The sequence below is a fragment of the Phyllobates terribilis genome, unplaced genomic scaffold (genome assembly GCF_046119375.1).
Source record: "Phyllobates terribilis strain yellow unplaced genomic scaffold, ASM4611937v1 Scaffold_5__5_contigs__length_657084704, whole genome shotgun sequence".
Classification (NCBI taxonomy): Eukaryota; Metazoa; Chordata; class Amphibia; order Anura; family Dendrobatidae; genus Phyllobates; species Phyllobates terribilis.
Window position 1 is genome coordinate 125152364 of NW_027362765.1, and position 16429 is coordinate 125168792.

The 16429-nt window shown below is 47.4% G+C and overlaps 1 protein-coding gene across 1 annotated transcript in view; it reads left to right on the forward strand.

The window, feature by feature from the left end:
• Positions 1-16429, forward strand: part of CHRNA4 (cholinergic receptor nicotinic alpha 4 subunit) — a 75207-nt gene that overhangs the window by 36031 nt on the left and 22747 nt on the right. Inside the window, exons 3-4 of the mRNA XM_073682932.1 lie at positions 457-501; positions 2678-2787. Of these exons, the coding sequence (XP_073539033.1) occupies positions 457-501; positions 2678-2787 (155 nt within the window). The remainder of the gene's footprint in view (positions 1-456; positions 502-2677; positions 2788-16429) is intronic.

Genomic DNA, 16429 nt, shown 5'->3' on the forward strand with positions numbered 1-16429 from the left:
AGAAAAAAATCAGCTGTAATGTACAGTGATAGGAGCCAAGTGTCGCACATTTAGTGCGCTGTGAGCTGAGCGCCATCATCCTCACGCTGGAGCTGGTGATCAAGACAAGCCCAACAACAAGCCTAAAAAGAAAATACACCAGAAACTCAAAATAACCCAAAACATCACATAGCAACAAGAATGAACATGTGCAATTCATATCTATGAGAGCAATGAGGCAGAAATGGAAAAACAAGCCGACAGCCAAGAGTAACAATGCCGAGGCAGATAAGTGGCACCATATTGTGGAGATGGGTCAGTGGCCAAGAGCTCAGTGTTACATTGTCTTTCCAGTAGTAGATTATATATGATACATATAAGGTCAGACAACCTCAGCCCGGGTGTTTGATCTTTGTCCAGGTTGTCATTGTCATGATCCCTATTATTATGTCATTGACTCGTTCATGTTCTCTGCAGGATGAAAAGAACCAGATGATGACCACCAATGTCTGGGTCAAACAGGTGAGTTTCCTCAGGTGCCTTCACATGATATGGGGCTCATTGACCTAAGAAGAATCACTGCCCAAATAATCTAAAGGGGAATGTTTCTCCTTGTGGAGAGTGCCAAGCTGGCGGCAAAGGAGACTTAGGCTGCGTGCCCACTATGCGTTTTTCAAGTGTTTTTTCCATGGAATTTCCGCAGCGAAAACGCTTAAAAAACGCTTGGTAATACATGCCCCATGGTCCCCAATGATAATCCGCATGTGCTGTGCACATGTTGCGGAAATTTCCGCTGCGGATTATCATTGCGGAAAAATACGCAGCATGTCCATTCATTTTGCGGACACGCAGCGTAATTGCCGCCATTGACTTGCATTGAATCGCATAATATCCGCATCATTACATGTGCACACGCAGATATTAAGCAATTCAATGTGCGGATGGTACCCGGGTCTGGAGAAGAGGAAACTCTTCTCCAGACCTGGGTACCATAGTACCTGTAAAAAAAGAATTTAAAATAAAAAATATACATTATACTTACCTTCCGATGGGCCCCGGTCTCCATAGAGATGCATCCGGTGTGTTGGGCAGCTCGCGATGGTCTAAAAGGACCTTCCATGATGTCATTTAGTCGTGTGACAGGTCACGCGACAGCTGACGTCAGCGGTCGCGTGACCTGTCACATGACTAAATGACATCATGAAAGGTCCTTTTACACCACCGCGAGCCATACAAGAGACCGGACGCAGTGGAGAAAACACCGGGGGCCATCAGAAGATAAGTATAATCTTTATTTTTTACCATTCTTATTCTTTTTTTTAAACTATTACTTGGTCACACTATATATGCCGGTGGCATGGATTTATATAGTGTGACCAAGTTGTCAAGCACTTTCCAAGTGATGCTAAAATCTCTTGGAAAAGCGCTTGATAACCCGCATGCAGAAATGCATGCAAAGACGCTTGACAAACGCTTCTACCTGGCGGGAAAAACACATGTAAAATCCGCATGGGTTTTTCCTGCCAGGGAGAAGCGTAAAAAATATGCAGCATTTCTGCATCGTGGGCACATAGCCTTAAAGGCTATGTGATGCTCCTCTGTGAATTTAAATATGCAAATAGCCTCTTCAGTGAGGAGGCGGACTAGAACTCTAGCGTCACCTACTGGATGTAGCAATCGTAAAAATCAATATGAACCCCTTTAACAATCCTTGCCAAATGACTTAGAATAAGAAGCCAAACCAGACACTCTATTTGCATATGTGTTTCTGGATGTTTTCCCCTCATAAGTGTAAGGCCACGGCCCCACTATCCTTATTTGGTCAGTATTCGGTCATTATTTTTTCTCAGGAGTGGGAGCCAAAACCAGGAATGGGTGATAAATGCAGAATTGGTGACTTGTTTCTATTATACCTTTTCTCTGATTGTTCCTCACCTGGTTTTGGCTCCCACTCCTGAGAAAAAATACTGACCAAATACTGACCAAATACTGATAGTGGGGCCGTGGCCTTACTGGACAACTCCTATTGCAGTCAGAGAAGTCTGCTGGGCGTCTGCTGCGGTCAGTTGCTTGACAGCCATACAGAGGCTGATGTGCAGAAGAAAAAGGGGGGATAGCCGATATTCTCAGACTTAACTCTAGCTCTATTCCCCACCCAGTTCCAACTCCTTCTGCTTGACTGACAGCACAGAGGCTGTCAGTCAAGCAGGAGGAGGTGGCTTTGGGTATGCAATAAAGCTGGAGTGACTTCAGATTTACTTGAAGGCATCAGGTTTACCATAGCCATTTGCATATCAAATCAAATGCAGATTTTTCAGTAACAGAGGAACAGACTGGCCATGTAAAGGTATTTCTGGACTTGTCTTTGATAGAGCTTCATGTACATATAAATAGTTTGGGGTGTTAAATCCTGCTGATCGATTCCCTTTAATGAGTCTCACACACTAGTATTTGTAATGGTCTAGGCTTTTTTAACCATTAACACAAGATAAAAATTGAAAACTAATGTATTATAATATCCATCAAGAGCCTGTTGATGACATTTTCTATTAAAACCGATTTATTTCTAACAATGAAAATTAAACCATCTAGAAAGATGATAAATATATTACAAAAATTCCAGATTATACTGTAGAGTGCATCGCATCTAAAGAGAGCTGGTGATTTACCAATGTGTTATCTGTGCTCCCTCCTGCAGGAATGGCATGACTACAAGCTTCGCTGGGACCCCCTGGAATATGAGAATGTCACATCAATCAGGATCCCCTCAGAGCTGATCTGGAGGCCAGACATCGTCCTGTATAACAAGTGAGGCAGTCTCCATAATCTGCATTTCATAGGAATCTTATGTCATTGCTAAAGCATGACCAGGAGGGGACAACTATTGGGATTTAAGGTGGTCAATTCAGTTTGTGTTAAGAAGCCTAAATCTCCTTATAAAAGAGTTGAAGGATGGTATGCCCCTCTAATTTTAAAAGCATGTTGTGGCTGTTTAAGGTATAGTGGTTCCCCAATCTGAAATGGCAGAAGGATGCAGGCAGACACAGGAAATAATAACCTTACTTATAAGGAGACAACGCGCTTGATGGTTTCACAGTCTCACAAGAGGCAATAAGATTACTTGAACAGAGGTAGGTAATTGCCTCTTACGGCAATTTGCTGGCACTCTCATCAGCAGCACCTCCTTCACTCTGCAACAGTCTAAGTATCTCTATCTCAGCAGTACTCAAAGGACTGGTCACAACCACTCTTATGGTCACCTTTCTTATTTAACAGTTTCCTACAGTAGCTTATCTGTCACTTTGCACAATTTTGTGGTGTACTCTTCACAGTTTCTGTGACCCAGTTCCTCACAGTCAAGCACCTGACTTCTCCAACTCTGGTGTGGAACTCTTCTTCACACCAAGGCATCAGGTTACAGAATCCGCTGGTGTGGCTTCTCCTACTCTGCCTGGTCTAGCCTGATCTCCTCTCCCTGGATCAAACAACATTTGAACTACTTTATGCTCCACTGTGGCAAAGTCCTGGCATTTTGCATCTTAATGACTAGTGCCTACTCATCCCTATTTGCTATCTACTAGGATGCAGACAGTTTTTCTCTGCTGCACAACTTTTCCTGTTTTGCGTGAGTCAGTCTGACCTCAACTGGGGGGAACGTTTTGGCTTTTTTAACCCTCTGGATTCTATAGATATGTGAAGGCGCATGCAAATGCCAACCATGTGCTGCCCTCAGACCCAAGCATGTCACAAAAAACTCACATTAAATATAAAGAGTCATTCCCATGTCAACTGGAAGAAACATTGTTGTGCAGCTGTGCTTGGCTGTTTCCAGAGCCCCATAATCTGTAGCCATTGTTTGGATACTGATGCTTCCATTTCAACCATTAAAAGCTGAGATAGGAATAACCCTTTAAATGACACGGGGCAAAACCGTCGCTTCTGCTACGTACCAAACAAAACCTTTCTAAAGGCATTTCCCCTGTATTCTCACTAGCTCTGACCTTACTATTCACTCACATCACACATGCTGTGTATTCATGGTGTTAGGATGTTCTGCAGCAGCTGAAGTTTGTACTATGAGTCTAAGCAGCAGCTCAATTGTGTATTAAGGGGTTCTGCAACAGCTCAGGTGTGTAATATAAGGTTTTGCAGTTGCTTGTGTGTAATAAGAGGTTCTGCAGCAGCTTGGATGTGTATCATAATGGTCTGCAGCAGCTGAGGTAATACACACTACAGATTTTGAAGAATTCCCTTAAAGCGTGAAGGAAAACTACTTATCACTCAGTCCATGGTTGAAACTGTAGAATGAACTTCCTAGAAAGTAATCTGAGACATAAAGATGAGCAGCTTTTATGTGGCGCCGCTTATCTCTATATAATCAGCAGGCCTGACATAGAAATGGAAATTGTGATGTCAACATTCCAAAATGTGTTAAATTGAAATGTCCGATATAAGGAAATATCTCTATACTGAGGCAGCGCTGGTGCGTTTCATGTCATTTATTTCATCTGTCTGACATTTCATTTACAAAATGCGTTATCTGAATGTCATTTACTGCATGAGGAATCTTGTGAATTTAGTAAAAAGTACAAGATCCCTGCAGGGGAATAGGAAGGAGAAGAACGTTAACATGTGCTGAGTACTTTGTAGTGGGAAAGACTTTACAGGAACCCTTATAACATTTGGAGTGGACACCATAAGAAAAGCTCAAGCCGGGATTCTGCTTTATTAAAATAATCTCTTATCCCTTTTCACCCATTAACATACAGTGGAGGTATTCACATGCACTGAGGATAAACTGGATTATCTGGAGATGTTCCGAAAATAGAACATGTCATATACAGTATTTCCGAAAATTAAAGTGACCTTGGCAGGAGACTAAACCATGAGCCCAGCTAAATATACAGGTGCATCTCACTAAATTAGAATATCATCAAAAAGTTAATTTATTTCAGTTCCTCAATCCAAAAAGTGAAACTCATATATTATATAGAGTCATTACAAACAGAGTGATCTATTTCAAGGGTTTATTTCTGTTAATGTTGATGATTATGGCTTACAGCCAATGAAAACACAGAATCCCAGTAAATTACAATAATTAACAAAAAACACCTGCAAAAGTTTCCTAAGCGTGTAAAAAGGTCCCTTAGTCTGTTTTAGTAGGCTCCACAATCATGGGGAAGACTGCTGACTTGACAGATGTCCAGAAGGCAGTCATTGACACACTCCACAAGGCAGGCCCGTCGCCAGCACCCAGCGCACCCGAGCAAGTGCTGGGGTCCTAAGCAGGCGGGGGAGGGACCCGTGAGAGGAGGAGAGCAATGCCAGTGCCCGCGCCCGCCGCTTGCTCAGGGCCCCGGCACAATACTTACATCTCCCCGTGCCTCCACAGCAGCTCTGGTGTCTTCCGCGGCTGCAGCACGGTGACGTCTTTCCACCGTGCCCTCTGCTGAGCCGTCACAGCGCAGAGCGGGAAGACGCTGAGGAGTCCGGAGCAGTGGCAGCAGGTGAGAAGTGAGATGAGTATCTGATTTTTTTTTTTAATGTATGGAGGCATGGGGCATTATATGGGGCGGGGGAGAGTGACATCCTGCATGGGGCATTATATGGGGGGGGTGACATCCTGCATGGGGCATTATATGGGAGGGAAGTGACATCCTGCATAGGGCATTATATGGGGGGAGGTGACATCCTGCATGGGGCATTATATGGGGGAGAGAGGTGACATCCTGCATGGGGCATTATATGGGAGGGAGAGGTGACATCCTGCATGAGCCATTATATGGGGGGGAGTGACATCCTGCATGGGGCATTATATGATTGGGGGGAAGTGACATCCTGCATGAGACATTATATGGGGAGGTGACATCCTGCATGGGGCATTATATGGGGGGGTGACATCCTGCATGGGGCATTGTATGGGGGGGTCACATCCTGCATGGGGGATTATATGGGGGGAGAGGTGACATCCTGCATGGGACATTATAAGAGAGGGAAGTGACATCCTGCATGGGACATTATATGGGGGAGAGGTGACATCCTGCATGGGGCATTATATGGGAGGGAAGTGACATCCTGCATAGGGCATTATATGGGGGGAGGTGACATCCTGCATGGGGCATTATATGGTGGAGAGAGGTGACATCCTGCATGGGGCATTATGTGGGGGGGAGAGGTGACATCCTGCATGGGCCATTATATGGGGGGGAGTGACATCCTGCATGGGGCATTATATGATGGGGGGAAGTGACATCCTGCATGGGACATTATATGGGGGGCGTGACATCCTGCATGGGGCATTATATGGAGGGGGGTGGTGACATCCTGTATGGGGCATTATATGGGGGGGTGACATCCTGTGACTCGCCCCCTGGGCCATGGGACACTTGGGACCGGGCTTCAGGGCAATGCTGGGAGTAGTAGTGGCGACCCGGTCCCATGGCTCAGGGTGGTCAGACCAGTGGCAGCCTTTTATATGTTTTAGGTAATGTCCGACTACGCTACCCGTGGATTGCGGTCAGGGAGGACCGCCGCTGCAAGGCAGACCACTGAGGCTGGTGTTGGGGATGCAGCAGGGAATAGTACAACTCCCCACGGGAGGAGTGTAGCCTCAGGGCAGTGTAATAGGATGTTGGAGGTGATGGTGCAGACGCCGCAGTAATCACACAGAGTCCAATAATGCAGTCCAGGGTCTTTTACTGCAGGACTTATCACAGACCCACTAGGAGTACAGGGTAGGAATGGACCTGGGTGTCTGAGGGCATTCGGGTGAGCTCCACTGGCCAGGGTGAGTGGGTAGGCCTACCGTTCTCTCTCTGCCCTTGCTGACTATCTCCCCCTTTAGTGGTATGATAGCCCACGTCCCTGAGCTTGCCGTGTACTACGCCTGTATGGCTTGCGCCTCGGGCCTTAGGTACCTGTAGCTTCTCCGTGCTGTACCAGTCCCTCTGTGTGGTGGAGCCTCCAGGCTTCTTAGGCCAAGGGACCTGAAATCCCTTGCGGGTTGGTTATCTGCTGCAGGACCTGAAACCCTGACAACCTCGGACCCCAGTGTCCGGTTGTGTAGTCTCTCTCTGCCAGGACCGGCTCTCGTCGCCTCTGTCCCTGGCTTTCTGTTCCTCCTTTGCCTCCTGGACTCCTCAGCTGTGGCTGACCTGTCCCTCTCTTCTGGGAACCCTTCTGGATGCTTCAGAAGTGGGTCCTGGTCTCTCTAACCCTGCCCTCAGTTCCAGCTTTTATAGGGGCAGCCTGCTCCCCCTACTGGCCTGGGACAGGAGGTGCTGCATGCAAATGGTCCCTGGCCAGAGAACCTCCCTCCTGCTCTCAGACACAGCCTTACAAGTTTGTGGCATCCAGGCCTGGGGTGACACATTCCCTGCTAGTGAAGCTTAGTACTCCGGGACTAAACAAGAAACACGATACAGGGTATAAATTATAACATAAACATAACAGAGAAGAAAACAACAAACAAGACCACGTGCTGAGTTCTTTAGGTCACAGTATGGCCTGTGACCGGGTGTCCATTTCACCCAATAAGGCGAAGTCTCAACCGGTGCGGGGACCTGTCCAAAGCAAACCCCAAAGGTTGGCCCTGGGCGTGGCTGCAAGGTGAAGCAAACTACTTTGGACCACTCGGGACCACGCCAGACAGGTTTTTCTTCCGTGGCCGTCTTCGCAAAAGGCACAAAGTGCAACTATTTACAACTTGGTCCGGTTATCCAAAGTTCATAACCTGTCAGTCCATATATCTAGAAAAACTGGAGAAAACACTATTAGTTACAGGTAACAAACATATTAAATATATACATGGTACATTTAGATCTTGTACCTATATCCTCCAGCAAGCTGGTGTTTGACCCCTAGTGCTCCTGGTTGACCTCCTTAACCCACTGTCTGGTGGTGGACCAACCTGGCTTTCCCCACTATCATTGAGGGTACAGCTACTAGCTGGGTGTACAGGCAGGGCAGGCAGCTGTCTGCGGGTCCTTTGGCTTACCGCAGGCATGGCAGGCTCACTGTCAGCAGAGGGTTGACTCTCCTGGGCTGCTGGCGTGGGTTCTTCCGCCTCTGGGGCCGCTTGCTCTTCTTGTTCTTCCTGCCCTCCTGTAGGCTCCTGCTGGGTAGGCTGAAGGAAGTGTAGGACCGGTACCACTATTGCGCCATTTATCTGAGTCCAGGTCCGGGGGAACTCTCCGAGAACTGTGCTGATCATCTCTTCCTTGTCCTCTGCGGATTCAAGGTCATCTTGATCTTCACTTGGACTCTGTAGTTGCTCGGGGTACCGTTTTAGGTGGTCTCTGGAGACGGTGCTAGTGGTTTCTCCTCCATCCTTGGTAATCACACATACCTTCGGGTTGTCGTGGTCAGACTGCAGTACTGTGTACGGGTCTCTCTCCCACTGGTCATCCAGCTTGTGTAACCTTCTCTTCCGCTTCAGGACCTGCTCACCAGGTTCTAGGGGACCAGCAGGGGTGTGTTGGTTGAAGAGCCTCTCTTGCTTTTCTGTCGCTTGAGCCAGACTCCTCTCCACACTCTCCTGTACCTTCTTGTACTGTAGCCGCCGTTCCGTATCCCAATCCGCGTCTGGGGAGGTGTCCTCAGGTGTCAGGACTCCCATTTTCAGGTCGATCGGCAGCTTACCTGGTCTTGCTCGCATCAGGTAAGCCGGTGTGCAATTTGTAGCATTCCCCGGGATATGGTTGTACAAGTCAATCAGGTCTGGCAGCTTCTCCGGCCACAGGCTGCGTTCTTCCAGGGGTAACGTCTTGAGGAGATCAATGACGATATTGTTCATCTTCTCACACAGCCCGTTGGTTTGCGGGTGGGAAGGCGTTGTCCGAATCTTCCTACAGCCGTAGAGGTTGCAGAACTCCTGGAATACTTCAGCCTCAAACGCTGGACCTTGATCTGTCAAGACCTGTTCCGGATACCCATGTGGATGGCAGAACATAGTAACATAGTTTGTAAAGCCGAATAAAGACTTGCGTCCATCAAGTTCGACCTGTTAGTTCTGTATTTGCTAAAGTTGATCCAGAGGAGGGCAAAAACCCCAAATGATTTGGCCAATCTTCACCTGAGGAAAAATTCCCTCCCGACTCTGAAACCAGCAGTCAGAATAAATCCCTGTATCAACCTACTATTTTATTTTATTTTTAAGTATATGCTGAAATCTGCCTGGTATCTAGAAATGCATCCAGTCCCCGCTTGAACTGGTGTAGTGAATCCGACATTACCGTCTCCTCACTCAGTGAATTCCATATTCTCACTGCTCTTACCGTAAAGAACCCCTTCCTATGCTGGTGCTGAAACCTTTTCTCTTCCAGTCTTAGTGAATGCCCTCTTGTTACCGTAATATCCCTCCTTTTGAACAAATCCCGGGCAAGATCTCTATACTGTCCCCTAACATATTTGTACACATTTATTATGTCCCCCCTCAACCTTCTCTTTTCCAGGCTGAATAGTCCTAGTTTTGACAACCTCTCTGGGTATTGCAGTCCCTCCATTCCCTTTATTAATTTTGTTGCCCTCCTTTGTACCTTTTCAAGCTCATTTATATCCTTTCTATATATTGGGGCCCATAACTGAGCACAGTATTCCAAGTGTGGTCTGACCAGTGCTTTGTACAGTAGAAGAACAATGTTCTCATCCTTTGCAGCTATACCTCTTCTGATACATCCCATTACCCTGTTTGCCCTTACAGCAGCAGCCTGACTTTGGGCACTCCAATTTAGTTTGCTATCAATCAAGATGCCCAAGTCCTTCTCCATCTCTGAATTCCCCAATGATTTCCCATTCAGTGAGTACTGGTGACTTCCATTTTTCCTTCCCATATGTATGACCTTACATTTCTCCTCGTTAAACCTCATTTGCCATTTAATGCTCCACCTACCCAGCTTATCCAAATCCCTCTGTAGGTCTGCACTGTCCTCTTTTGTATTAATTGTTTTACATAACTTTGTGTCATCTGCAAATATTGATATTTTACTATTTATCCTGTTGACTATGTCGTTAATAAAGATATTAAATAACATTGGGCCTAGTACAGACCCCTGTGGTACCCCACTAGTGACGCTTACCCAATCTGAGTATATTCCATTTATAACCACCCTCTGTCTTCTATCCTTTAGCCAGTTAGCTACCCACTTGCAGACATTTTCCCCCAGCCCCATCATTCTCATTTTGTATACCAACCTATTATGTGGCACGCTATCGAACGCTTTTGAGAAGTCGAGATACACGACATCCACTGGTTCCCCCTGATCTACTCGAGAGCTAACCTCCTCGTAGAAGTCAATCAGGTTTGTTTGGCAGGAGCGATTCCTCATGAATCCATGTTGGTTCGGGATTAAAAGATTATTAGCATCAAGATGCTCCGTAATTGCCTCTTTAATGAAGCTTTCAAAAATTTTGCCCACAACGGACGTCAGACTCACCGGCCGATAGTTTCCGGCGTCACTTTTCGCTCCCTTTTTGAATATTGGCACTACATTCGCCTGTCGCCAATCAAGTGGCACAGACCCAGTCTCAACAGAGTCCTTAAATATAAGATATAACGGTCTGTCTATCACATTACTTAGTTCCCTTAGTACCCGTGGGTGTATGCCATCAGGTCCTGGTGATTTGTTTATTTTAATGTTACTGAGGTGTTTCTCTACCCCAGCTTGGGTTAGATTTGTCATACTTAGTGGAGGATTAAGCTTGTCACTTCTCATTTCTCCTGTTAGTTCTATTTCCTTTGTGAAAGTTGTCGAAAAAAAATTATTTAATAGATTAGCTTTATCCTCATCTTTCTCTATGATTTTGCCTTCCTCACTTTTTATCGGTCCAATATTATTCGATTTAATCCTTTTACTATTTATATACGTAAAGAACAGTTTGGGATTTGATCTACTTTCCATAGCAATACGTCTCTCTGTTTCCTCCTTTGCTATTTTTATTTGTTTTTTACAGGTTCTCGTTTTTTCCTTGTAACACATTAGTGCCTCCTTACTGTTTTCCTGTTTTAATCTCTTGAATGCCTCTTTTTTGCTATTTAACGCCCCTTTTACGTTCTTGTTCAACCATATTGGTTTCCTCTTATTTCTGGCCCTTTTATTCCCATACGGTATATATCTCTCGCACTGAGTATTCAGAATTCTTTTGAAGGTTTCCCATTTACTATTCGTATTCCTTTGATTAAGAACTTTGTCCCAGTCAATAAGTTGAAGGCTTTCTTTCAGCTGATCAAACTTCGCCCTCCTAAAGTTTAATGTTTTTGTTGTTCCCTTATTGATAACCCTACTGAAGGGCATTTTGAAGTCGATAATATTATGGTCGCTATTACCTAGGTGCCCCCCTATCTGTACCTCAGTTATTCTATCAGGCCTATTAGTCAATATTAAGTCCAACACGGCCTTCCCTCTCGTTGGTTCCTGCACTAGTTGGGAGAGATAATTATCCTTAATATTTGTCAAGAACCTTTTTCCTTTCTGAGATCTACAGGTTTCTGTTTCCCAGTCAATATCCGGGTAGTTGAAATCCCCCATTACAATCACTTCATTATGTTTTGCTACTTTGTCTATTTGTCCTAATAGCAGATTCTCATTCTCCTCTGTTATATTTGGTGGCTTATAGCAGACCCCCAGTAATATTTTATTATTATTTTTAGTTCCCTCTATCTCTACCCACATGGACTCGACCCCCTCTTCTCCCTCTCCTATATCTTCCCTTAGTCTGGGTTTTAGACATGACTTTACATATAAGCAGACTCCTCCGCCTTTCCCCTGTTTCCGGTCCCTTCTAAATAAACTATAATCTAATAAATTTACCGCCCAGTCGTAGCTATCGTCTAGCCAAGTCTCTGTTATACCTACGATGTCATACCTCTCCTCCGATATAAGCGCCTGCAGCTCATCCGCCTTGTTGGTCAGGCTTCTTGCGTTGGTCAGCATGTAAGATAAAACTTTGGGGTTATTTAGCATCCTATTCTTCTCTAACGATCTCTCCCCGTCCCCCTTGCTTTACATCCCACCTATTTCCTTGGTTTCCCCCCCCGTCTCTAGTTTAAAAACTCCTCCAACCTATTAGCCATCTTCTTCCCCAGCACCGCTGCACCCTCCCCATTGAGGTGCAGCCCGTCCCTACGGTAGAGCCTGTAGCCGACCGCGAAGTCGGCCCAGTTCTCCATGAACCCAAACCCTTCTGCCTTGCACCAACTCTTTAGCCACTTATTCACCTCCCTAACTTCCCGTTGGCGCTCCTGTGTGGCTCGCGGGATTGGTAGTATTTCTGAGAAAACTACCTTGGAGGTCCTTGCCCTAAGCTTCCTACCTAGGTCCCTGAAATCATTTTTAAGGACCCTCCATCTACCACTCACTTTGTCATTGGTGCCGATGTGGACCATGACCGCTGGGTCTTCGCCAGCCCCACCCAGTAACCTGTCAACCCGATCCGCGATGTGCCGGACTCGAGCGCCAGGGAGGCAGCACACCGTTCGGCGATCCCGGTCTTTGTGACAGATTGCCCTGTCTGTCCCCCTAATAATAGAGTCACCCACTACCAGAACCTGTCTTGCCTGCCCTACACTTCCCCCCTCCCCCTCATTACTGGAGCATACACTCCCCCGGCGGTCAGAGGATCTGTCGTGCTCCAATAATGCCAGTTCTGAACCAGCCTTCCTATACTTCTTCCCTCTATCCCTCCTAACTGTTATCCAGCTCCCTGCCTGTTCAGCCTGCACTTCCCCTCTATGTTCCACCCCCAGTATTGACCCATTGAGTGTCTGCTCGGTGAGCAGCAAACTCCGTTCCATGTTGTCGATGCTCCTCAGTACCGCTATCTGAGCACTTAGATCCAGAATTTGGGCTTCCAAGTGCACGATATGCTCACATCTCTCGCAGCAGTATGGATCCTCGAGCGGTTGCTCACGGAATGCATACATTGCGCAAGATGTACACTGCACGGCTCCGGCCAAAATGGACGTCATTCTAAATATGGGGATACAGTCAGTATATATATACAAGTACAAAACACAATTATTTATATATAGGTGTATGGACGGGGATCAATTAGGGATGTGCAAGTGTATCAATTAGATATCGGCGGGGGATCAGTTAAGTATCAAGTATGGACGGGGGAATCAGATAAGTAGGTCAGGTGGATTAATTAAGTAAAAAGTAAAGTAAAGTAAAGAAAGAATGAAATACAGTCAGCAATTCAGTCCTAAGTCCTCCCTTCCAAACTCCCTGAATCCAAAGTCACTGAAAAACAAGTCACACACTTACTTTCGTTCGCACTTACGCTCCGGACACATGCAGCTCGTTCACACTCGCAAACTAAGAGATTTAAAGAGTTTTTTTTTTTTCTTCCTTTTCCAGCAATGTACCCTTCACCTCAATGCACTTCCAAAAGTGTTGCTGGAAGGCTCTGGCCACTGTTTGGGCTGTCAGGTCTTTAACAGGAACCACTACCAGGAACCGGGAGTAATGGTCCACAATTGTCAGGGCATAGACGTAGCCCGACCGGCTTGGAGCCAATTTCACATGGTCCAGAGCTACCAGCTCAAGAGGCTGCCTGGTGACGATGGGCCTCAAGGGTGTCTGCTGGCTGGTACGGTCCTTCCTTCTGAGGTGACATGGGCCGCAGAATGCTCCACTTCTCGATGGCCCTTTTCATGCAGACCCAGTAGAACCGCTCTCTCAGTAGGAACTCCAGTTTCTTCCACCCGAGGTGTCCCGCTCTGTCATGGTAGGCCTCCAGGACCATTGCTGCATCTCGCCTTGGGACCACTATCTGCCAGGTCAACTCGTGCGTCCGGTGGTTGACAAGCCTTCTGCACAGCTTACCCTCGTAGAGGAATAGCCTGCTTTTCTCCTTCCATATCTGCTTGGCTTCCTCTGGAGCGTCCGGGCCAGGGCTAGCGTCTTCCTGGGTTAACATGTCTTTCACCAGGCATATTGCAGGGTCGCTATCTTGCGTTTCAGCCCAGCCGTGGTGGGGTAAGGGGTTGAACATGACGGTGGTTAAGTCTTTGTCTCTTATCCCGGTGAGAATGCTGAGTGGCCCCATACTGGTGGAACGCAGGGAGCTCTATTTCCTCCAGCTCTTCCGAGTCGTCTTCTCCTTCAGGTAGGTGGGGCATTCTTGATAGGGCGTCTGCGTTGGCGTTGGTTCTGCCCGCCCGGTATTTGATTGTGAAGTCATAATTGGATAGTCGGGCCATCCACCGCTGTTCTAGGGCACCTAGTCTTGCATTGTCCAGATGTGTCAACGGGTTGTTGTCCGTGTACACGGTGATCTTTGCGGAGGCCAGGTAATGCTTAAACCATTCTGTGACGGCCCTTACCACTGCCAAGAATTCTAGCTTGAAGGAGCTGTAGTTCTCCGGGTTTCTTTCAGTGGGCCTCAGCTTCCGGCTGGCATACGCGATCACCCTTTCTCTGCCCTGTTGGTTCTGTGACAGTACGGCTCCCAGCCCCACATTACTGGCATCTGTGTGGAGGATAAAAGGCTGGCCATAATCGGGGTAGGCCAGGATCTCATCCCCCGTGAGGGCCATCTTCAACTGGCGGAAGGACTCCTCTTCCGGCTTGTCCCACTTGAAGGGTGGCTTGTGACTTCTGGATTTAGATTGCCCTATCAGGAGGTCCTGCATAGGGGCTGCCATCTTAGTGAACCCGGGGATGAACCTTCGGTAGTAGCCTACCAACCCGAGGAATTGCCTCACTTCCTTGATGTTAGAGGGGCTTGGCCAGCTCTTGATGGCTGTAACTTTGTCGGGGTCGGGGGCTACTCCCTCTGCACTCACCACGTGTCCTAGGTATTGGACCTTCGGTTTTAACAGGTGGCACTTTGAAGGCTTCACTTTCAGGCCGTAGCCTGCCAGGGCTTCGAACACCTCGGCCAGGTGCTTTAGATGGTCCTCGTAAGTCTTCGAATAGACGATCACGTCGTCCAGGTAAAGGAGGACCGTCTCAAAGTTTCGGTGCCCTAGACAGCATTCCATCAGCCTCTGGAAGGTCCCTGGTGCGCTGCAGAGCCCGAAGGGCATACAGTTGAACTCGCTCAGTCCCATCGGGGTGGTGAAGGCGGTCTTCTCCTTGTCAGCCTCTGCCACAGGAACCTGCCAGTACCCACTAGTAAGGTCCAAAGTAGAGAAGAAATTAGCTGATTTTAGAGCTGCTAAAGACTCCTCTATCCTAGGTAACGGGTACGTATCTTTATGGGTGATACGATTGATTTGTCTATAGTCCACGCACATTCTCATGGTACCGTCTTTCTTTTTTACCAAAACCAAGGGAGCTGCCCAGGGGCTACAGTTATCTCTAATGACCCCAGCTTCTTTCATTTCTCTCAGCATACCTTTGGCGTTCTGATAATGTGCAGGGGGTACAGGCCTGTGTCTCTCTTTTATTGGTGGGTGGCTCCCCATGGGGATATGGTGTTCTATCCCTTTTACTCTGTCGAAGTCTAGCGGGTGCTTAGTAAAAATTCTCTCCTACTCCTGAACCACCCGGTAGACTCCTTGTTTTTGGTGCAGGGGAGTGGAGTCAGCACCCACATGGAGTTTCTGGCACCAGTCCTCCTTTTGTTTCTGGGAGCCATTACCCTCCGCCTGTGGAGATGGAGGCAACGGTTCCACGGCCCTGATAGCTTTGCGCTCAACAGCAAACAGTTTGGCAAGTGTAGCGTACCTGGGTAGGTGTACCTCCCTCTCCCCAATGTTGAGAATGCGAACAGGCACCCTCCCATGACGGACATCAACCACCCCCCGGGCTGTCAAAATGGTGGGCCTGCTGTCTGAGTACACGGGTTCTACCATGGCTTGGTAGTCTCTGCCTCTCAACCCGATTGCAGTCCGACACCAGATCATCATTTCACTTTTGGGAGGCATGGAAATGGAGAATGGGTCACTCATTCTTGCGCTACCGATCTCACCACCAGACAGTTCTACCTGCTGCCGTCTCATCAGGGCTCTTATCTCTTTCTGGAGGACCCTCTGTTGGCTGGAGCTCACATTCATCGCCACCTGCTGTAAAATCACAATTACTTCTGAAAGACAGTTTTCAATTACATTAGTACCCACAGTTATTTTAGGGTGACTTTCACGACGGTCAATGTCCACAATGATCACTCCCTGTGCCGGCAGTTCCACCTTACCAATCTTGATGGTCATCTCTCTGAACCCCACCTGCGGCATGGGTTGGCCATTGCTGGCAATGATGCTTAAGTCATCGTCTGGGTAGCGGGTTATGTCAGCGTCACTCCAGTACCGCTTGAAAAGTACGTAGGGGATGGTAGTCACTTGAGACCCGGTGTCCAGCAGTGCACTCATGGGGATACCGTCCAGCACCAGGGGTAAGACCGGGCGTCCCCCCACGTACTTATCACGCCAATTAGACGGAACTGATGACCTTATGCCTGGGGGTTGGCCCTCTGACCCAGGTCGGACCCATTTAAAGTACAGTACCTT